The sequence below is a fragment of the Microtus ochrogaster genome, linkage group LG1, assembly GCF_000317375.1.
Source record: "Microtus ochrogaster isolate Prairie Vole_2 linkage group LG1, MicOch1.0, whole genome shotgun sequence".
NCBI lineage: Eukaryota > Metazoa > Chordata > Mammalia > Rodentia > Cricetidae > Microtus > Microtus ochrogaster.
In genome coordinates this window covers 43,910,077-43,932,701 of record NC_022027.1, presented here as the reverse complement: position 1 = coordinate 43,932,701, position 22,625 = coordinate 43,910,077, and the positions used below count along the sequence as shown (strand labels likewise).

The 22,625-nt window shown below is 39.4% G+C and overlaps 2 protein-coding genes across 2 annotated transcripts; both read right to left on the bottom strand.

The window, feature by feature from the left end:
- Nucleotides 1-285: 285 nt before the first annotated feature.
- On the bottom strand, nt 286-1,799 carry Ppbp (pro-platelet basic protein). The gene is made up of 3 exons (XM_005359477.3): nt 1,600-1,799; nt 1,114-1,243; nt 286-976 (listed from the first exon to the last, which is right to left on the bottom strand). The coding sequence occupies exons 1-3, from the start codon at nt 1,718-1,720 to the stop codon at nt 886-888; spliced, it is 342 nt and encodes a 113-aa protein (XP_005359534.1). The 5' UTR covers nt 1,721-1,799; the 3' UTR covers nt 286-885.
- Nucleotides 1,800-9,634: 7,835 nt separating this feature from the next.
- On the bottom strand, nt 9,635-11,406 carry LOC101988559 (alveolar macrophage chemotactic factor). The gene is made up of 4 exons (XM_005359605.2): nt 11,292-11,406; nt 11,032-11,170; nt 10,797-10,880; nt 9,635-10,515 (listed from the first exon to the last, which is right to left on the bottom strand). Exons 1-4 carry the CDS (start codon nt 11,398-11,400, stop codon nt 10,458-10,460), a joined length of 390 nt encoding a protein of 129 aa, XP_005359662.1. The 5' UTR covers nt 11,401-11,406; the 3' UTR covers nt 9,635-10,457.
- Between the last annotated feature and the right edge of the window lie 11,219 nt (nt 11,407-22,625).

The following is a 22,625-nucleotide window of genomic DNA, read 5'->3' as shown; positions in this document are numbered from 1 at the left end:
GCCTACCCTACATGATGCCCCAGGTTCAGTGTAAGAGAGAGAGAATATACTAAACCAGCTAGCAGCAGGTAAAACCTATCTAACATGTTTCAATGTTTCAGACGAGGGTGAAGTTTTAAAAAACCAGAGGGTGTTAATCCCCTTTTTGTCACACACTTTCAGTGCTGCTGGTGTTGAGCAGACTTTTTAGAAAGTAAATGACCACTGCTTATAGAACTTATATATTTTATGACTTTATTATGTTCAATTTGAAGGTTAAAACAAACACTAGAGATCATTGCAGAGGTTGCTTGGAAACAAGGCATTCTTGGGCTAAGACAATGGTAAAACTCTTGCAAACAAGTATCTACTGAACAAGTATGCTCTCTTGGATCCAGGCAGTTCCTATTATCATTGACTGTTGTGAAGTCTGTCAATAAATATGCATATACATATATGTGTATAACAGCAATTAATGAAAAAAGAGACATGGGTATGAAAAAGAACAGGGAAGGTACATAAAAGGGTTTTGGAAGGGGAAAGAGAAGGGAAAAGTGATCAACCTATAAACTCAAACCTAAAAGAAATGATTCAAAAAATACAGAAATAAAACTTGACATAATGCACTTGGAAAGAAAACTTCAATGAAAGAAATGCAAAACACAGTGCAATGTCTAGCCAAGAATTGCAGAAATAACCCATCAACTGCAAGTTCCAACTCAGCTCACTTTCATCTTCTTTGCAACAGCCTTTAATATACCTTCTCAGAACACAAGGCAAGTTCTGAGACAAAATGAAAGTGTATCCCAATTTTAAGGTGGAAAATGACTCTCGAACATTCAGATTTCAAAACCCGAGCCATCCTGCGCAGTAAAATGGTTTAGCAGAAAGTCCACAGTTGGCTGGTCAATAACCTTCCAATATCTTCATAACTATTTTCTTGATGGCAGAGGCATTGGGGTCCAGGCAGACTTTTCCTCCACTTTTCAGTGTGGCTCTGGAACAGAGAACAGGATTATTATCTTCATCTAAGTCAGTCTCTGTCAGAACAAATCCCTGAGGAGGGAGAAGAGAGGATAGGTAAAGACGAAGGGTTCCCTAATGACCAAGAAGAACAAAGAACGAGGGACTTACATCACTTCCACGTTGGCACAGTGGACTCCTGGCCTGAACACGTTCACCAAGGAAATTCTATTCAGTGGGATTCCAGAGATTGTTTTCGTACATTGACAGCGCAATTCAATATACGGGTCCACATCAATTGCTACATTGGAACACACGACTTAATTAGTGATTAGAAATTATCTTTCTTTCTTTCTTTCTTTCTTTCTTTCTTTCTTTCCTTACCTGGAGATTGGAAGTAATTGTCTTTCTTTCACACATTCATTGTGAAGATGACCTGCAAACCTTCACTAACAAAGCTTGCAGATTGCCTTCCACACATAAAGTGCCCGTTAAGTATATCTTAGAATTCTTGGTCATCATAGCCGCCACACCCAGAAGCCTCAGTACAGCCACTTCGTGCACGCCTCCAGCCTCCCACACACACATCACAAGCTGCGCGACAAAAGCTGAAGGTAAGTGGCCTTCCGCCTTCATCTTTCCCTGAATTTCTCTTACATTGTCCAACTGTCGTGGGAACCAGGGCAGTGAGGAGCAGGACCAGCAGCCACAATGCCTGTAGATTATGAAGTGGGCTGGTCCCGGGGCCGGAGGATGTCGGTCTGAGTCTGAAGCCCATAGTGGAGGAGACTGAGCTAGAACCTGCTTCCACAGCCAGGAGACTCGGCGGGAGGATGAACTGTTGCCTGGAACCCTGCTGCTATGTAGTGGGATATGCCTCCACACCTCTTTTTATACTGCTGAAGAGGTGGAGAAGGAAAAGTGAGTGTCGCCCTGATGTGACCATAAAAGGATGCTCAAGTTGTGTCCAGCCCACATTGGCCAGACAGGTTAAAAATCCTGCAGACTTAGCTACAAGCTGTGCATCATCTCAGCCCACTCCTGCTGTCACTCTCGATGTCTGACTCTTACGGATGTATAAGCACCCGACTTAGAGGTAAGACCGAGGACAAACTGCTAAAAGCATTTTCTCTGTGTGAGCAGGTAGTCACGAGCCACACCCTTCCAGTGCAGTCTGGGGGGCTTAAGAGATACCAATCCTACTTTCGGTCATAGCTCCATGAAAAGAGCTGCCTTTCCCTTACCAAATGACAAAGAAAGTTCCTGTCTTGGTTCTCGAGAAATGTCAGAATTCTTTTGGCACATAGGGAGGAAATATGAGTCACTAACTAAATGGATTCCTTCGGGTATGTGAATATGGGCTTCCTTCTGTTTTTTAAGTAAATTTTCTTTTGTAATTTCATCCAAATAAATAAACACATTCTCTTGTATATTTATACAATAAACTATGCGTTTCTACTGTATAAGTGTGTGGATGTCAAGATAAAAATATTTGTTGACTCTTTTATTTTTGAAGAAATATTCATACACCATAGATACATGAAAATTAAGTATGTTCTTTCCTCTTCATAGTTACTCCATACTACTGTTTTTCAATGGTAGCCATCAGTAGCTACCGTTGCCAAATAGAAATTTGGCATTTTTATTCTATCTGTATGTGTGTGTGTGTGTGTGTGTGTGTGTGTGTGTATATATATATACACACACATTAAATACATATGCTCAGAAAGATCTTTCTGCACAAGGAAATGAATGATTCTATATGGGTCATTACATAAGTTCCTCATATTCCAAAACTCTGAGTGGAATACAAAGGATTTTAACATTATTCACGATCTTTCATTTTTCTGGCCACTACAAACAATCCTATGTGTGGCTGACAATATTTATTGGCTTCACTGTGCACTTTTTATATATATTTAACACTATTCAAACTTCTTTCCATGTTCGATTGGTAAGGTTTTTGTAATTTTTTCTTCTTGGGTGCAAGATACAGTTACTCAATGCAGACCACACTGGCCTCACACTCGCTACATCGCAATGGTTATCAAACTGTTGGTCTCGGTCTTTTGTGGGGAGGTGCCGAATGACCCTTTCACAGGGGTCACATATCAGATACCCTGAATATCAAATATTTATACTATGATTTATAACAGCAGCAAAATTGCACTTATGAAACAGCAATGAAATGGGTTTATGGTCAGGTGGTCACCGTAACACGAATAACTACATTAAAAGGTCTCAGCACTACAAAGGTTGAGAATGCTGTTTTATAGCCTAGGGCTGCCTTGAACTCATGATCCTTCTTCACCTTCCCAAGTGCAAGATTGCAGGCACACACTATGATGACCTATTTTAAGAAAATCTTATCACAAAACAGACACTGTCAATAAGGTTCTGGAGGACGTACCAACAAATCAATTGCCGTGTAAGTTTTATAAGCCTTATTAGTCTTGATATAAAACATCTGTTAACGTCTTCTTGTTTAAGAAATACTAAACACATATTATGTGTGTGACATAATATTCTTGTGTGACTTATTCATTTAACATTTTCTATCTCACGTAAGACCTAAAATATTTGTCCAAAGCATCTGGGCTTTAAATAATGCTTTATGGTCACTACTATTACTGTCAATTGCTATGCCTGTGATTTGTATAAACCTTTTTCTCCTGTTTCAATGGTAAAAGTAAAAAATATATAAAAAGGAAAACAATGATAATTCATTGAAAATGTGCAGAGAATATCTTATAACAGCCATCTGATTAGAAGCAGCTAGTTTATATAAAATTATAATTTTTAGAACTACTAGAAAATGAATAGATATCAGAGGTGCCTAGCTTTAAAAATAACTTAATAGCTTATTTTATTAATCTTTCACTATCACCCCCATTTTCTAAAATGTGTGGTAAGTTATTTTTGTCTATCCCCTTAAATTGCTTTATAAATAGCAATCTTTCAGGAAACAAGCTAGTTTCTAGGACCCAAAATAAAACCTATCTACTAGCTTCTTTTTTATGGGTTCTGGGAGATCATTTGTTTGTTAAAACTGACACACATATTAGCTCTGCTCAGCACAGAGCGTTTTGAAGGGCTCTTTCTCAGATAGTTCTTTCATGTAGTGCAGGAATCGCCCGAAAAGCAGGTATAAAGCATTTGGCACAGAAGAGTCTAAGGTCAGTAAAAACTTCCTTTTGTTAAAGTTGAGATCATAGGCGGCCAAAAGATTTTCTGTGAGAGCTGGAAGCAATTGTTTCCTACTTAATGTTGAGTTGACAGAAATTGTGCAAATGTCCAAAGCGCTGACACTCGCAAGCGGAGGATTCCCCTGGCTGCCCAGGGAAGTGCAGACGAGGCGCGGCTTGTGCATGATGACACTGCCACCAGGGGAGCAGTCCTGTGTTTTCTAGGCCTGAGAAAATTTACTTTTAATAACTGCGTTTGCTGAGCCTCAAATGCATGTACGTGACTCAGTTTCCCTGAGCAGTCATCGTGTGAAGACATTGTAACCTAAGACTTCTTCGGAACCTGAGAACTCATTATTACTCAGAATCACTAATTCTGTTTTTGCTATATGCCAAGTACTTTTAATTTATTGGCGTGGAGTAATTCTTCTTCTTTTGAAGGTTCTGTTATTATCAAACTTGAGCTTTGGCTGTTGTCCTCTCCCCAGGCTTCCGTTAGTGGGTGTGGATCTGGTTAACCAACTACTCACACCATTGAAAATTCAAAATGACTGCCTCTGCTTGGGTGCGGGCTGCTGCTGGCTGCTGGGACTTCTCCCTACCATGATCCTCTCCCTCTCCCTCTCCCTTCTCTTTACTCAATGCCTCTCTCCTCTCTAGAAAGCCATTGTCTTGTGCTGGCGAGTTTGTTCTGGAGACAAAAGCACTTGCCCCAAAGTCTGATGACTCACATTTGATCCCTAGAACCCATGTGGCAGAAGGAGACACCAACTCTCCAAAGTTGTCCTCTGACCTCCCCACACATCCACAGAATGAATAAATGTGATATTTATTTGAAAAAGAAAAAAAAAACATCGCTTCGTGGGGGAACAATGTGTTCTCTATGAAAAGACGTTAGGAGGCTGAGTATCATAATCACCCCCCTAGCCAGGACGATGCACACTGTCTGGTCTGCTACATAATGACATTTGCTTGACAAACAGTTTTAGGAGGAGAATTGGTCACACATTTGATAATGTTACTACACAACTGAGAGAAGATACTATATAGAATATAGACTTTTCTCAAGTGTTAAAACATAGATTTAGAAATAAATCCTTAGAGTACTAAAATCATTCAAGCAAAGTAACATGAATTTTAAAACTATATATGAATTTTAATTTTAAAATTTTCTCTGAATTTTCTCACTGTGACTAGGAAATTGATTTAGGAAACTGAGGGCAAGAGCCCTGCTTCCAAGCCAACTCTCAGAGCTTGTGAGGCAGGATTCATAGTAGTGTGCGGGGGATGTGATGTCAGTTGTCAAGGCTGCACACCTAGAAATACTCGGAACTAGACTTGAGAGGCAATGGCTCTGGCTGCGTACTATATGACAGCTATAAAGGGGAGCAACCATATAAGGGGAGCAGCTCGTCCCTTTAGACGAGCGAACCAACGGCTTCTTTCCATCCAACTGAGAGGTAGATTGGGTCAAGCATTGCAATACATATGAGAAACACATTCATTAAGATCATTTCCACAGTGGGCATGGGGATGGAGTGTCTTGGCAGAGTCTCTAAAACAAGATCCTGATACTGATAGAAACAAAACCTTAGGCTTAACCTGTAGGTTTCCCCATGTCATGTTTCTCTCTTCATAGTTGAGATACGAATGGCCCCTCTCAGGATACTGGAATTAATTCAACTAAGCGTGAATCAAGTGTTAGCCCAGACCAGATGCACATTCTGCCTCTCTTCTGTGGTTTAGTCACAGGGGTGACTAGAATTCCCCAGGTGCTTCTCTGTGTGGTAAATTCCTCCTTCCGCAACATCCAGGAAGGATTTTCAAGTTAAGTGTGTGAGAGTTTACTCACAAAAATTCTTTTCCTCATAGAAGCATTAAAAACCATGCTAGAAACACAAAACCACTAGTCATATTTTACCATAAGTCTGTCATACCTTTGGGAATTAAATGTGTCACACTCAGAGGCAAGCAAGAAAGTCTGGCAGATCGAATGAAAGATGCTAGAAACCGGAGAAGGAATTGCCTGAGCCAAGGCAGGTATGTAGATTGACTTTTAGCCAACCACATGTTTAATTCCTACTGTGTGGGAGAGTTTAAGAGAGTAAGCGTGAAGCAGTATTTAGAGAACGGAGTGAGGAACCAAAGGGCCATATCCTTAGACGATAAATGTTAGATTAATCTCTCCCAGGAGCTTTCAGCCTTGTGTGTGTTGGTGGAAGAATCAGCTGGTATTGGACATAGTTGTTGAAAGAAAAAGAATCTTCTCAGGCTCTCCCCCAAGACCAAGTTCTCAGCACAAAGGAGATTTATTTGCCCCACAGGGACAGAGGGCAGGAATAAGAGACAAAGACAAGGTATAGAGGAAGAGGAAGAAGGGAGAGAGAAAGGAAGAGGGGTAAGGAATATTTGTCCCAGAGGACAAAGGACTGCCTCTGGATAGAGAGGAGATAGACATGGCACATAGGAAAATGGTGAATTATAAAGGAAAAATGAGAAACCCTGTTAGGATGAAGTGTTTGATTTTATTTTGTCATGTTAATTAGGTGAGCCGAAGGGGGTTTTTGATTGCTGAACCTCAATACTTTGAGAGCTGGATCTTGATGGTCAGTCTCAGGAAGAGGTAGTGGCTAAAAAAAAGGGAATAGACCTTAGTGGCTAGCTTTAGGAATGTAATCGAATGGTTTTTAGAAAGGCAGAGGAAATGTGGAGAATGGTGAGACCAGCTTCCCACACTCTAGCTGGCCAGCGGGCCTTCCCCTGTCACTGGGGCTTTGCATAAGCTGCACCTTGGTAGTACACCGAATCCCATGTGTTCTCTACAGAATGACCAGTTGTAGAATGGCCATGACACCTAAAGTCCCAAGAACAATACAAATCCCAGGGCGTCAATGGTCTAGAAAGAAACTAAACTTATAAGTTTCACATCTGGATAAAACAACAAGAAGACCATGCAGGTGACTAAGCAAAAACTAAGCTGCTGCTTTAGCTAAGAACATAAGCGTTGCTGCTTCCATTCAAGCAGCTACAGTGCATGTGAATCAAAGCACCCACTTGGATGTAGGAGGACGTGGTTTTCCCTGCCCTGGAAGCACCTTTCTTTCTGCAGACACCCTCTGGGCGGGGCTCCCCTCACCCGTGCACGTGTTCTCTAAGGACACCGCTGTGTGCTTTGTTCACAAAACTTGTATTTCCTCATCCAAGTACCTTTGCTATGTTGGCTTGTATTACTCTGAGGCACTTAACCAATCAGAGATCATGCCAATGAAGGACTGCTCCAAACACTGGAATTTAGAGTTCAAGTATCCACAACAGTCTGGTTTGTTTCTTCACGTTTCCGATAACTCATGAGGTAATAAAATGTATTGTTTGAGAGATTAAAGAAGCTACCCTGCAAGTTTAATAATTTTTTTGACTTAGGAGTATGTTCTACTTTTTTATGTCATTAAAAATCTTGTCAACAAATCATACTTTTAAAAACTACTCTAGGCTGTCTCATATCGTTGACTCTTTTCTTCTGTCTTCCTCTCTATCTTTTGCACAGGCACATGAGGGTGATACTAGAAAATACATCAGTTGAGTTGATGTTTTATATGTAATGAGAGAGATTAAGTGATCAAGGAAAACCAAAGCTTTTATACAGCTAATAATATAGTAGTACGTACTAATATGTGAAAGTACTCCCAGTATTAGTATATATAATAGTTTAATTGTATAGATATATATTTGTGTATGAGTTAGATTGGTATTCTTTTGGATGTTCCTAAAAATGGGCTATTTATATAAATTACCATCTTATTGCTAGAGAGAAAATGAGGCTTCTTGGGCCTGTATCATGCCTCTATTTAACTATCTACCATGTCCTAAGCTCTCTCTTAGGAACTGTGATGAAATGATAGATACTGTCCTTACCCTCACGAAGACTACAGCGGTACTGGAACAGACAGGCACTAAATACTTTGGTGTACAAAATGTTACAAAGGAAAAATGCAAAATTCTATGGCTGAGAGAGGTTGTTTTGAGGAAGTGGGAGAAAGGATGGAGGTCTGCCAGGTGACTGCTGGGGCAGAAGTCATGGGTCAGGAACTTTCCCGTAGGTGAAGAGAAAAGAGGCAGGTTAATCAACACCCACCATGAACCAGGTTGCCAGCTTTCAAACAGTATCTAATAGCTTGGGTTAGGATGTTATTAGCTCACTCAGTCTGTCCCGCACATTGGGGATACACAGATAGGCAGGATATATATGGTGGCTGCTTTAGGGGGAGTTCTTTGCAGATTAGGATGGGGGAACCCACAAGCAAACATTAATATCTATTGTAACTCAATCATTTAGTCTCTGAAAGATGCTGAGATGAGAAAGGCAAGGAAAAATGTCACGAAAAAGGTACCACTGGTGCCAGATTGTGGAGGATGAGTAATTCTGCTCCTGTGGGCAAAAAAAAAAGAGCAAAGCCCTTGCAGGCAGAGCCATAGAAAATGAAACAGACTGAGCCTGACTAGAGAGCCAAATGCCCAATCACAGTGTGAGGGAGATGCGATGTTTGAGAAGAAAACAGCAGGCCTTTCTTTTGGGGCTTTATAGTACCTTTTATTTTATTTTTTTGAGGGGGGGCTTTATAGTGCTTTTTATTTTAGGTCTAGGAACTACAGAGTTGGCTAGTTAGCTCTGTGTCACTGGAACAGACATCTTCCATGGTGAACTTTAAAAGGGTTTTTTAAAAAGTTATTTTTAGCTCTGTTTTGAAGGTTTGGGGTTTTGGTTCTTAATGTTTTATCTCTGGCAGTACACTATCTGGCAGGAGTGTATGGTGGAGGAGGTAGACCTTTTCACCTGTGGGGGTGGGAGAAAGGCAAAGGTAAAGGTTAGGGTCCTCATGTCCCCTTGAAAGGCATGTCCATTATGATCTAAATCCCCTGTCTGGGCCCCATCTTCTTAAGGTTCCACTGCCTCCCAAAAACAGGAATCTGGGGACTAACTCTTTCAGGCATGGGCCTCTGGGACTCGCTTGAGAACTGAGCTGGAGCAAATATGAAGACGTCTTATCATTCTTGTATTTTCTAAGGTCCCCTGAAGCTACTGATGTCCTGCAGGACTAGCAAAAGGGGCATAAGCTTAGAGAAAGGCTGAAATAGTGCAAGGAACTAGGGAAATGTGGCCTTTCTTCAGGCCAGGGAGCTGCAGAGTTAACCGTGAGAAGAATGTAGAATTCAGGATAATGAGAGTCACCATCCCAAGAAATCAGAAATGACCTGAATGAAATTCAGAGATACTTTATTTTTTCTCCAAACAAAAGTAATACAAACAAATGAGACACTTTAAAAAGAACAATCTTAAAATAATGGATACATTAATTTCCTCATAACGCAGCCATCAAATTCTCAAAAAGACACACTGTAGACATCTAAATACCTTAACAATGCACATATGTTTGGAGAAGGCAAGGTGATATATTCATATTCAAACACGTTAAGTATGTTTTCAAAACTCTAAGAGTATAGATATTTGCTAAAGTTTCTCTTACTAAAAATAGCTGTTAAATGTGTTTTTATGAAAACTAGACAGGAATTTACCTGCTTCTTATCTTCTTCATCTACCTATAACATGCACGTAGTGACCCGAATAGTAATACTAGTAAACTAGTCAATAAATAGCACACAATAAGTTTGATGATAAGTCATGACATTATGCCATACTAAGAAGACATCAAATGTCTAAAATTGTAAGATGAGAATACATCAATCCTTCTAGAACTTACACATGTAGAAATTCTAAATAAGGAAATGTATTCTATACAGGTTTCTGCATGGCATACCAGCTTGCTAATATCATAAAGTTATATACCACCCCAGGCTCAGTTGTAAGAAAGGTGAACACACACAGGCAGCAACAGCAACACAGTTCCCATTTCATATGAGAAAGGATGAGGGTGTCCCCATCAACAACTTCTAAAAGAACTTCATTAATATGTTAATTCCACAGCCTTCCCATGAACACTACAAGGCATACATGCATAAACAGACATACATATTTTTTTTCTAGAGACAAAAATGCAATAGTCACTTTCAATTCAAAACATTGTAAAACATTGACAACCAAAGAGTCTTGACTTACAAGCTAAAATGCCACAATTCCCAGTAGTGTAACAGACCGTAGAAAAGAATGGGGTGTGCTTTGCTAAATACGCTCGTAAACTGAACAGAAAGCTGCAGGGACAGTGGCTTCCCTTTCCTCTTCAAAGCCAGGAGTTCACAAAGAAAATTACTAGGGGAAAAAAAATCAGCCCTTCTGTCTTGTCTTCAATGGGGCCAGAGTCCTCAGAGATTTTTCTGTTAAGGCCTGGGCGATTTTTCCAGGGCAAGTGCATTTCTCTTGGTTTTCTTATTTCCACTGTAGAGAAAATGATTCTATCAGTAACTAAAATTCCTCACTCTAGCCTAGCCCTGTACACCACCACCGCCCCCCCCCCACACCAGTAATGAGTTCTGGGTATTGCTCAAAGATGTGGAATTTGTAATAAAGATTTCCCCGGAACACCGCAGAATAACTTTCCCTTGTCAATTCTAAGCCCAGTTTAGAATGTGGTATTGGAATCTCAAATGGTATCAGAAGAACAAAGACCTTGCCAGTCTGCAAAAACTAAAACCCCCAAAGATCAAGGTAGCAAGTACCTGTCCAGTATTTTCTGAATGATTTTCTTCATCAAAGGAGCTTCTGGGTCCAGACAGACCTCCTTCTTGTTCTTCAACTTAGCTCTGCAGAGAGAGAAGGAGAAAAAGCAAATGGATGAGCAAGTGAGCCAAAGTGACTGAAGACCAGATCCCGGGGGTGAGGGGAGGGAGTGGGGGTCGGGGACTTCCCTCTCCCAAGGTCACCTGCACCCACCAGATCAGTGTCAGAACTTACATGACTTCCACCCTGGGGCACTGTGGACCTGCAGCGATCACCTCCATATTAGCAATCATTTTGGGATTAACTCTTGAAGTTATGGTTAAGCAAACGCAACGCAGCTCCGTTGTGGCGGTTAAGACCGCGGAAGGGCCTCCTGCGGAGGAGACAGGGTTATAGGAGGTGCTGGCAGAGCTCTTTCCCAGCTCCTGGGGCCCCGTGACGGGCCGGCGGGGGTGTGTCAGGCACCGTGCACCAGGCAGGTTCTTTGCTCTCACCTTCTGCTAGATGCTGCTGCAGTGTGAGCAGCAGCAGAAACGACAGCACCGTGAACAGCGAGCGGGAACCGCCAGGGATGTGGGCAGCATGGCAGGGCAGGAGGCTCATTGTGGACAAGATCCTGGACTAGGGAGCACCGGTTCTAGAGATGCTGGAGGTGGCTCTAGAGCACTGTGTTGCTCTCAAACCCTCTGTACCCCCTTTTTATCTGCGCTTGTTTCTTCCTCCAGGCAGGAAACTCAAGCTTGGAGATGCTGGGGAAATTCCCTGGACTTGGAGTTGGGGGGGGGGGCAGGGGGCGGTTCAGAGAAGCTGGGCAACAGCATTAGGAAGGAGGATGGCTAGAGGAGTGGCCCCTTGCCAAATCAGAGGAGAATGCTGAAGTCCCGCCCCAGGAGAAGATTGCTGAGCCTGCCAGACACCCCTTGGGAACTTCTCCACCTCCTGTGTCAGGGCTGCTTAAGCCCAGCTTGCACAGGGAAGACACACCCCTGCGGATGTCCTTCCTTGCCATGTAGGAAGACTGCAGCCAAAGGAATGAGGTTTGGCTTTAGAAAACCCTCTGTTTCGTCTTTAGCCATTATTACTACAAACAGGACTGTTGGGCCTGGGGAGGTTGTTCAGCAGTTAAAAGCACTGGTTGCTTCTGAAGAGGACTCAGGACCACGAACTGGCTCCCTAGCTCCTCTAGCTCCAGTTCCAGGGGATCCCACATCCTCTTGTGACCTCTGTGGGGCACCTGCACACATTTGGTGCACATACAGACAAGCAGAGATACACACATACTCATAAATAAAAGTAAATTTAAATTGTGGGCTTAAAAATGAAGACTTTTTTGTCCACGAAATGCAATCATGCAATCCCTGACTAGAATGGAACTCAATCAAAACAAAAAACAAAAGAAAAACCAGACTTTCCCATTTCCCTCTCCTTGAACATGGGTCCTTTCCTTCAGTTGCTTAATGATTCTTTGGGATTCTGCCAGCTTTGAGAGCCAAACAAAGATGATGAAAGTGTCTTTACTTCCACTTGAAACCAGGGATAGGAATGGCCTTCAAAATAAAAGTTGGTTACTGGATGGCCTATGCTTGTAATTCAGCAAGTGTGTGTGTGTTTCTAGCTGGCCTACTAAACAACATGTTCAAAACTCACCCAGGAAATTGCCTTGGAAAGATGATGAATGCTTTGTGTTTGGCAGGTGCCTTTGCTATTCAACTCGGAGAGTATGTGTTCTCCATACGAGTAAGGTGACTGTAGCCTGAAGCAATACCAGGGACTCCTTATTGTGCCTTCTGCCGTGGCTCCTCTACCAGGTGGGGGTTTGACACAGTTCCTAGAAGCTAGAGGAGGCTGACCTGTCTGTGAGGTTGGCGCATGGGTTGGAGTCAATCGCCAACAAGAGAGCATCCACTCTGAATGCCTCCAAAACCTTCTTGGGATACGGAGGGATATTTTCCCATTGACTTGTGAGAATTTTCAGCAGATCAGAGGAAATTGGGGATGCTCTAGAGCCTGGCGAGACCTCCTGAAGAAAAAGGATGAAGCGACTTCTGATAACTAAAGGTCTCACTCTACGGCAGTCATGGTTGTAACACTAAGTTGTACATTAGCTTTCTTTTATAGAGGTCTAACCAGATCTCCTCTGGATAGTTCTCAGAACCTTTGGCCCCCTAGTAGTCTCGCAGAGGAAGTCTGACATGATAACTGTAAGAATATAGACTTGGAAGGAAATTATTTTCTTTGTCCCCTGTAACCATGGGACGTCCATCAGCTCCGTCACTCATCTTTTTGTGGAATAATGACACTTCAATTGCTGAGCAGGAAGGTGTCCCCTGTAAACATGGGAACCTCCATCAGCTCTATCACTCATCTTTTTGTGGAATAATGACACTTCGATTGCTGAGCAGGAAGGTGTCTTAGACCTTTGAACATGCATTCTGGGAGGAAACTTGGTCTGGTTGAAGGAAGTTGGGAGAAGCTGGTGGGAAGTCTTGAGTCCAGCAGCTTCCTGATACCATCAGCATCATATCTGACTCAATGAAAGTAATCCTCCATTCTTCTGGGGAGTGGCAATCTATAGCAAGCAGCCTGTAGATTTATTAAACTGGCAGTCTAGAGATTAGAATATATCTACAGACAAAAGATACACTTCATTTCAAAACTTTTTTTTTAACTGACTAAAAGGCATTGAGCAATTAAACTCAACCACAGAAAATAAACCACATTCTACTAAGGTTCCATGAAAAATATAGTTTAATGACACTAGCTATTGAGTATTTAAATGTGTGTATACATATGTATACACACAAGCACACCTGGGTTAGTTCTAAGTAAGCTATTTTAAATGTAACCAAGCGTACAGATTAGTTTTGTCACAAACTGGTAAGACTGTGTAAAAGGCCACAAAATGAGAGTGTCAGTTCCCCTTAACACGATTAGAGATGTGCTCCCCCACCTGGTTTGCACTCTGAATCCATTTGCCATGATTACTTATAGAAAAGAGTTAAGAAAAAAAAGGTAATCATAGCTGGCACTCTGGTAACAAAAGTAGACTGCTGATTCGCCCAACCTAATCAGGAAGCAGCATGCAACCAAACCTGGCCCTACCCTGAAATGGGTCTGGCTCACTGCCATGCCTGGCTCCTGTGTAGCCACTTCTGACGTTGGCTTATGCAAAGACAAGAATTCAGGTGGTCCAAAGACTCTTTGAGTTTCAGAAGAGCATTAACACTCAGAGGGTACAGGGCACTTTAAAATAATTACTTTCCTCTTGTCAATTTAAAGTGAAGCCATTTGTCTTACGTGCACTGAGTCCAAGTAATAGGAGAAACTATGCCAGTTATTCACAACAATAATCAAACGTTCAATAAATCTACAGTCCCCCTTATTATAGCCACAAATGTTTCCTGTTATAAGCTAATCTTAGTGATGATGCCATAGTTTTTTAATAGGAGTGAAAACATCTGGAACAGCTTGCGGCAACCAGACCACTTTCATGGTCATTGTTTCCCGAGCCTCTCGCTGATTCTTTGAGATGACTGAGGGATACTTTCTTCACTCTTAATTGGCCACAGAAATCAAGACCAGCAAAAGAATGAAATGCAGAATTGGGAGCTGAGCCACTTACAACTTTTTTCACAGTTGCTGGCACACATCCCCCAGGGGCTCTACAGAGTCTAGTTAGTTAACCACGTTATCACATTGCACAATGGTATATTCAAAGTCATCGACTTCCTTACTCTGCCTATGCTTGTCTTTGGAGGCCTCAGTAATATCAAAGATCCCAAAGCCATTTGAGGCCAATCAAAAGTGCTATGTGGTATTAAAAGGCTTCTCTGACAAAGCCATTTGAATATTTCCCTTTCATCTTTGGTCTTTAACCATCTAATATTCTTACTGTAACTGCTGCATGAAATGGAGTTGATAATCCATCATTAATGCTGCTTTTGCCTTCCTTAAGTCCACTGCATTCTACAATCAAGGATGATACTTTCTATTCCTTCAATAACCTTTCATAAGTTTCACTGCTGAGTGGTCCATGGCAATCTGATGATATAAAATGAAGGTCACTTAGTTTGTTTAAGGTTTTTTTGTTTTTGTTTTTGTTTTTTGTTTTTGTTTTGAGTCAAAGTTTCTCTGTGTGGCTTTGGAGCCTTTCCTGGCACTAGCTCCATAGACCAGGCTGGCCTTGAACTCACAATGATCCATCTGCCTCTGCCTCCCTAGTGCAGGGATTAAGGTATGCACTACCAAAGCCTGGCGAAGGTCACTTTTTACTTTTTAGAGTTCTGTACTCCTAATGTAGATCATAAAACTAAAGCAAAAAGGCCAGAGAGTCACGTGTTACTAACTCCTCTGCTTTTAGAACTCTACTTCTTTTGCTGGCTTTCCTTCATGTTAGAAATTATTTCTTGTTTCTTTCTAAAGAAAATTCAAATGATAAATTCCATTCTTTAGATCTCACACTTTTCTGCTCAGACCACTGAGAACCCAGAAATAAAATCTTGATATCAAAGAAAGGAAAATTGTACAGTTAAAATATTGTCCATGTTACCTATTTACTGTGACCTTAAAGTTGCCTGAGAAAAGCAATAAGGATGAAAAACGAAGTAAGTTTCAGTGTGCTGGTTGTCAACAGTGTGACAGAGTTACTCTCAAGCTTATTCTCCCAGCAATCGGTGTGGCATTCAATATGTGACTAAAGATACCGAAAAAAGGCCTATCTAGGTATTTCATTAAATTTCTATTTTCCTAATATCTGCCAGCCTTTATATGGTGTTTAAGAGATATTATGTTAGTGTGGTAATTAAGTACGCTGATATATCAATATAAGGAAGGAAGGAAGTGGCTATGGAAGAGTTTACGCAAGGAAAAGCCAGTGACTCTTGGGTCAACTTTGCAATGTCAGTAAATCTGTCTCCCTCCCTCCATAATGGATTTGACCACCCAGTAAAGAGGTGGTATTATTCAGGGAATACATTTGCTTAAAAATTTCTTCACCATTAAGGTAAATGTCACAAATATTTTCTTTATCTTTTTGGTTTTTGCCCATTATCCATTATTTTCCTGCTATCCATCTCTGATTAATTCTACTGGAGGAAGGAGTGGTAAATCAATGAACCCTGACTACACCCATAAGAGATGGGGTTTGCTATAACCTTGCAAATTTCTAGATAGATAGGGTCTCTAGCATGCTGTCTCTTTTTGTGGAGCTGTCCAAGCCTAAGTGCTTTTGGTGAACAATAACAAGCATTAAATATGGGGGGAAGATGGTAATTAAATTTTTAGACATTTCTGAAAAACTTGGGCTTCTCAGAAGAAGAATCTTCTTCAAAAATTTTGTTTGTGCCCAGCAAAAAGTAAATCAATAATAGAAAGAAAATATTTTAGTGGTAGCTGTTCTAACTGATTTTCAGGGCTGATGTGGTAGCTCAGGAGCAAAGAATTTTTGCTGCTATTTCAGAGGACCCAAGTTCAGTTCCTAGAACCCATATCAGGCAATTCACGATTTCCTATAACTCCAATTCCAGGTAATCGAGTGTCTTCCTCTGGCCTGTGAGGGCAATTATATGCCCTGTGTGCACATACATACACATAAAATCATTTTTAAAATGAGAAAACCTTAACTAGTTTGAGAATGAGTTTTACGATGCTGTAAAAGTCCTGCACTTTTAGCACTGTACTCTTTGTTGTGAGATGTAACATCCAATTTTCATATTTGTTTTAGTTTGAATAGTCTCCGGACCAGTAACAGCTGTTGACTGTGTTTCTAAGCACCACTACCGTGACCTTTTGGCTAAGACCAAGTGCAGCACCTGACAGCCACTACCTTCATGCCCATATTTTTCTTTTCTTTTCTTTTTAGCATGGCGTTCACCTCTGCAGAGTCTCACAGTATAAATCAACATATGCCCCCCACTTAATGCATAATAAAACTTCATTACTTCCCCAACAAAGAGGTTGAGGTTTATTATATTATGCATATTATACATAGTATATATTTATGCATGTTATTATACTAATGCACGTTATGTACTTATGTATAATTTATGTATTTCCTCTATAGTCATGAGTCTGTTTTCCTTATTACTGAAAAAAATAGCAAAGACTTGTACTTGACAAATGTCCAAGATAGTGAATTATCAGTCTCAAACTTGCTTTATGGACACGTCATGACCACTAATCTTTTGTTAATCTAGTTCTAAATTCCTACTTCCATGTACATTCAAACATTATTTTATGAGAACCTGAAATTAGGAAATTGTTCTCACTGACATAAAACGTGTTGCAATACCAAGCCCAAAGTCACAAAATCCTAGAAACTCTGGCTAATGTCAAATCATGAATACCTTGTTAGCCACTAGAACTTTAGTGCGTGGTTCTCTCTAAGGAATAAATTGACCAATTTGCTTTGATAGTTGACTTTGAGTCATTTGGCTCCCCAAAAGCTCACTGTTAGTAAATCAGACTTTTAAGTCATTTGCTTTGAAACAGAATGTGCTTTGGGGAAAAATTTCAGTTGTTGCCTAATTTAAAATTGAGAGTGGACCAATAAAAGTTGTGACAAGGTATTACATCATAGAAAAGAGAAATACACTAGTGGTTGGTGTATTGGAATGAAGCAAAAAGGCTGGCATCTGTCTGTCACAATATGGCTATAGATAGTTCTTAGTAATGATATTTAAATAGATAGGTAAAAGAAATTATGTCAAAGCACAGAGTCAATTTTCTGTGGCGATTTGAAAATAAAATAATTACTTAAGTTGAGGTTCTATATAGAAAATAATCCCCCTCTACCATAAATACTTACTTGCTTTGCCAAGTTTTAGCCATTCATATGACTTTCAGTATAATCTCAAGAAATTTATCACCCTAATAAATGAAAATATTAATACTAGCACTGGTCCCTATAAAACTACTGAGAGGAACAGACAGGACAGCTATGAATACTTTAAAAATAATTCTATGGTACAGCTAAATTAATGTAAGATTTTCATAATGAAATGCAAACATCTTTGGGATACCATGTGATGAGTTTTAAAAACTGTCAATATTTACTCAAGAAAGAACATTTTCATTCTCTAGTAAATTAAACCTTATTTCGATGAAATCTCTCCTCTGAAGAAGAAAGCACTGTTTTGCTTAGTTTTGCCCATTCCCAATAGTCACGCAATCTGTTGTGCAAGGCTCCTTTTGTTCAACTCAATGTCCTTGAGATTCATTCATGTCATTGAGAATGCTAGCAGCATATCTCTTTTTTCTAAATACTCACTGAACAATCCAATGAAGCATTCAATTATACATGTGTCAATATATTCTTAGTTATTCATCTATGAATATAGATTTGAGTTATTTTCCCCTCTAGAGTAAAAATGTTGGCTATTACTGAGCTACTAAGATGTCTCAGTGCGTAGAGGTGTCTGTGGCTAAGCCTGACAACCTGAATTCAAGCCCAAGGCCCACATGGTAGAAGGAGCGTCCTGAGTCCCCGTGTGGTTTGTTCCCTTATTTCCGCTGGTGTGCACTCTATGCTCATAATCATAAAATTTCTTTGGTGTATAGCACAAAAAAATATCAGTATAAGTTTATCACCACTCTTCATTGTGAGTTGTGACATCTAATTTTTATATTTGTTTGCGCTTGACTAGTGCCCGTGGACCAATATAATTTCACAGAAATGCTACTGTGTGATCTGAGAGAGGATCTACAATTCACGTCTCTGTGCTTTAGAACATGTCCTTTTGGAGTCCACCTACTGTGTTATGAAACATTCAAATTGCACACAGCTCCCCTCCTAGAAAAGAAGCAGACCACTCTAGCTACAAGCTCTAGTTGAACGCCCAGCTCTTTCATTGCCAACAGACACAGTTTCACATGACCCCAACACAAGCCCTACGGAGCAAGTCTATTCTCCAGTAAACCCAGACAAACACTAGCACAATACAGCTGTACTAATGAATCAATATTATTTGAAGCCATTGAGCTTAGGCGCAGATGCTCACATCCAGTATTTCCATTTCAATGGCAAGTGTATAGTAGAAGAACCACTATAGCATAATACATAGTGTATGTATTTAACAGAGTAGGTCTGTACGTGTTTTTTAAAAGTAGCCTACCTTGTCATTGCTGCATTTAAAACTTCAGCTAGTGCTAACTCACTGGCTTTCCATTAGTACTTTGTGTTCATTGATGATGTTCAACACATTTTCATGCACCCATTTACCATGTATAAATCTTTTGTAAAGTATATTTTTAATCTTGTCTGTTTTGTTTTAGTTTTTATTACCTTAGCAATCATTTGTTTCCATCCATTGTTTTTAAAGAAAATTCTGATTGATAGATAAATATAGTATAACTCTGTCTCAGGGTGCAGACTGAATTCAAATTTCATTTTTTTTAATGAGTCAGTGTTTCACTATACAACTCAAGCTGGTCATGGACAAATAATTCTCTAGTCTGAACTTTCTGAGCACTGGGTTTGCAGTTATATGCCATCATACTTTGCTTGAATTTTTATTTCCATATGGCATCTTTTTATTTTATGATTAATCATATCTCTGAATGTACCATATAAGGAACCAGTATCTATCCCAAGATTTTTTTTACCCTTGACTTTATTGTTTATATATACTATAAACTATATATGTATATATGTATATATATATCGCCACATTTAATTAAATTTTAATGAGTGATTCAATTACTGGTTGACTTCACTGTTCACCTTTGGTCTCCATGCAGAGACCCAGTTATTACAGTGAGAATATTTTGGAACTCTTCCCCATTGAATTTTCTTGGGATCATAAATCAAAACTCAAGAGGTTCGTTCATACATATGGATCTGTTTCTGGGCTTTGTGGCTTCAAGAGTCTAGTTGCCTTTCTTTATACTGGTGTCCCTACTATTTTAGTTCAATAATAAGTCTTAAAATCACAGACTGTGCTTCCCTAACTTTGTCCTATTTTAACATTGAATTATTAAGATTTATTCATATCCAAAGAAACAGTATAAATAATGAGTCAATTTAAAAAATAATTTTACCTCACTGTAATTATGGGTTATATCCATTAAACACACGCAGCAATTTTGGATGATTTATCAACTTATTGATATCAAACTTCCTAAACTATGAACATGGTATCTAGTTCTGTTCATTTATTCATAACCTTTTATTTTCTTCTGAAGTGTTTTGTAACTGACAGGGCCAAATTATTTCTCATATTTTGGGAAAGTCATTAAGCATAACATGATTTTAATGCTATAATAAATGGCAAATTTTTAAGTTTTCCCTTCCAATTACTTGCCATCATAATATACCTAGTAATAAATTCTAATATATCAATTTTATTCTTGAAATTTATCTAAATTCATCCTTTAGTTAACTTTGTACTTTTTTATTTTTTCTGCATAAAGGATTGTTTTCTATTAAAATAGGTATATTTATCCATACAGCTTCCTTCCTGATATGTATTTATTTTTGCCTCACTGTACTGACAGCAGTCTATGGCACAATATGGGATTTAAATAGTGAAGTGGAAGCAACTGACTTGTTCTCCTTGTAGTAAGCAACGCTGTTTGATAATTCCCTTGAAGTCAGCTGTGTATTAATTAACACCTTTGTCGAATATTCATTACTGAGATAAAAATTTCTGACAGTGATTGAAGTTATGCCTGCTGTCAGCTTTGCCAGTTTTTTAATAACCTAAAGCATAATTAATAGGCATATATGCATATATACGATTGTTCTTTTCTCATGAATTGATCTTTTGTAACTCTGAAACATCCTTCACTACCTCTTAAAATGCTCCATTCAATGAAGTCCACTTTACCTAATGTTTACAAGGTATATGAGACTTCATACATTTACATAATATAAGGTAATTTTCCCCATCATTTAACATTCAGTTTCCATGTTCCTTTATATTTAAAGTATATTTAATATGTAATATAATTATGTTTTGTTCATCTGCTTTGATAATGTTGGAGGAGAGGGGGGCCTCTTGTTTGTTTTTTTTTTTTCAGCCGCTGGCTCCTTAGCCCCAAAATAATCACACAGAAACCATATTATTTAAATCACTGCTTGGCCCATTAACTCTAGTTTCTTACTGGCTAACTCTTACATATCAATTCAACCCATCTTCATTAATCTGTGTATTGCCACGTGGCAGTGTCTTACCAGCAAAGTTTCAACACGTATGATTCTGGTGGCAGCTCCATAGCATCTCTCTCTTCACCTTCCTTCTCCCAGCATTTTTCCCACCTACTTAAGTTCTGCCTTATCAACAGGACAAGGCAATTTCTTTATTCATTAACCAATAAGAGTAACAAATAGAAGGACCTCCCACACCATGACAATCTCTTGTCTTTTACTGTAGTTTTATATGATATACATAATATAAATGTTGACTTTAAGTTGACAACATTACTTTTTTCTATTTGTGATATAAATTAATTTTGTGTTTATATTTGATACCCCTTGAATTCATAGGAAGTAGAAAAATTAGCTTCTAATTATCACATTTACTTATTCCGTTCGAAGCAGATGAGGGAAAACGTGTCCTGCTGTTTTCTATTTTGTTTCATCAACAAAACTATTTGAGTATAGACAGAACCTGTGTTCAATTTTGATCAACAGCAGCCTAGTGTTAAAAAGTAAGACAAACTAACATCAACTGTTCTTTCTGAGAGCAGGTATATGCAAAAAATGTATATGCTATTAGAGACAAAGAAATGCAGGAGCATGTGTAAAAATGAAAGCCCTAGGAAACAATACAGCACACTGCCCTCAGTGCTGATGACTACACAATTGAGTCCATCAGCGAATCTGCAATGGAGCTTTCAATTTTCATAATTGTACATTTACAGTAGTGTGCTTCAGTAGCTTTAAAGATGTAAATTATCATAATACAACAAAGGATATTTCCTTTGCATACTAATATCTCTTCAAAGAACTCTACATCAATATCTACACTGAGCAACCTCTACAATATATACATGTAATGAGAAATACATTGCAGTTAAAATGCTACTACATAATCTGCTTTAGGTGATTTGATGCACACAATTTCTGGGGTCTACCTAATGAATGTTTGTGAGTGACTTCTGAACATTTATTTTCTACCTCTCATCCACTCTCCACTTTTACAACATCACATGACATCTTTGCAGTTCTATTGGTGATTACTCATTACTATTCAAATGGTCCTTGATCCTGAAAATAACATATTGTACTTGGAGCTTAAGCTCAGTTCTAGTGAAGTCAGTGCTGCTACAAAGACTTTGACAAGATTTTCTTTCTCCTTTACTCCAGGAAGCTCACTTAAGAACGAATACCATTATTTTCTAAAATATCACAGAGCAATAAGGCTGTTGTCTGTGACATCACCACAGTTTATCTCTATTTCCAAGATACTTTTGAAACTTCTCAAGCTAAGTCTCTACAAAGAGCCACCTTCAATGTGATGATAGTTGCACAGTTTCATTTTTCTTGACATGCTTTATGCCCACCATGTAAGCCACATCTGTGATATAAGAGCATTGATTGATAGAATCTTGGATCTAGCCAGAAGGTCTGCTGGAAGATTGTTAACGGTTTTTAAACCACTTCCTCTGATCATGAGAGTGCACTTTGGCCCCAACCTGAAGTAACCACCCAGATGCTGTCCAATCAGGGCCAACATTCATAACTACTTTATTAAACAATGTATTCAACCATTTCCAGAAGTATCTGGAGTTACATGACCTTGGGAATTTCATTAAGTTGCACAGTTGCACAAAAATTTTCTCAAACACTAACATTTGATGACAACTCAGTGTCCCTACCAGCTGTGGCT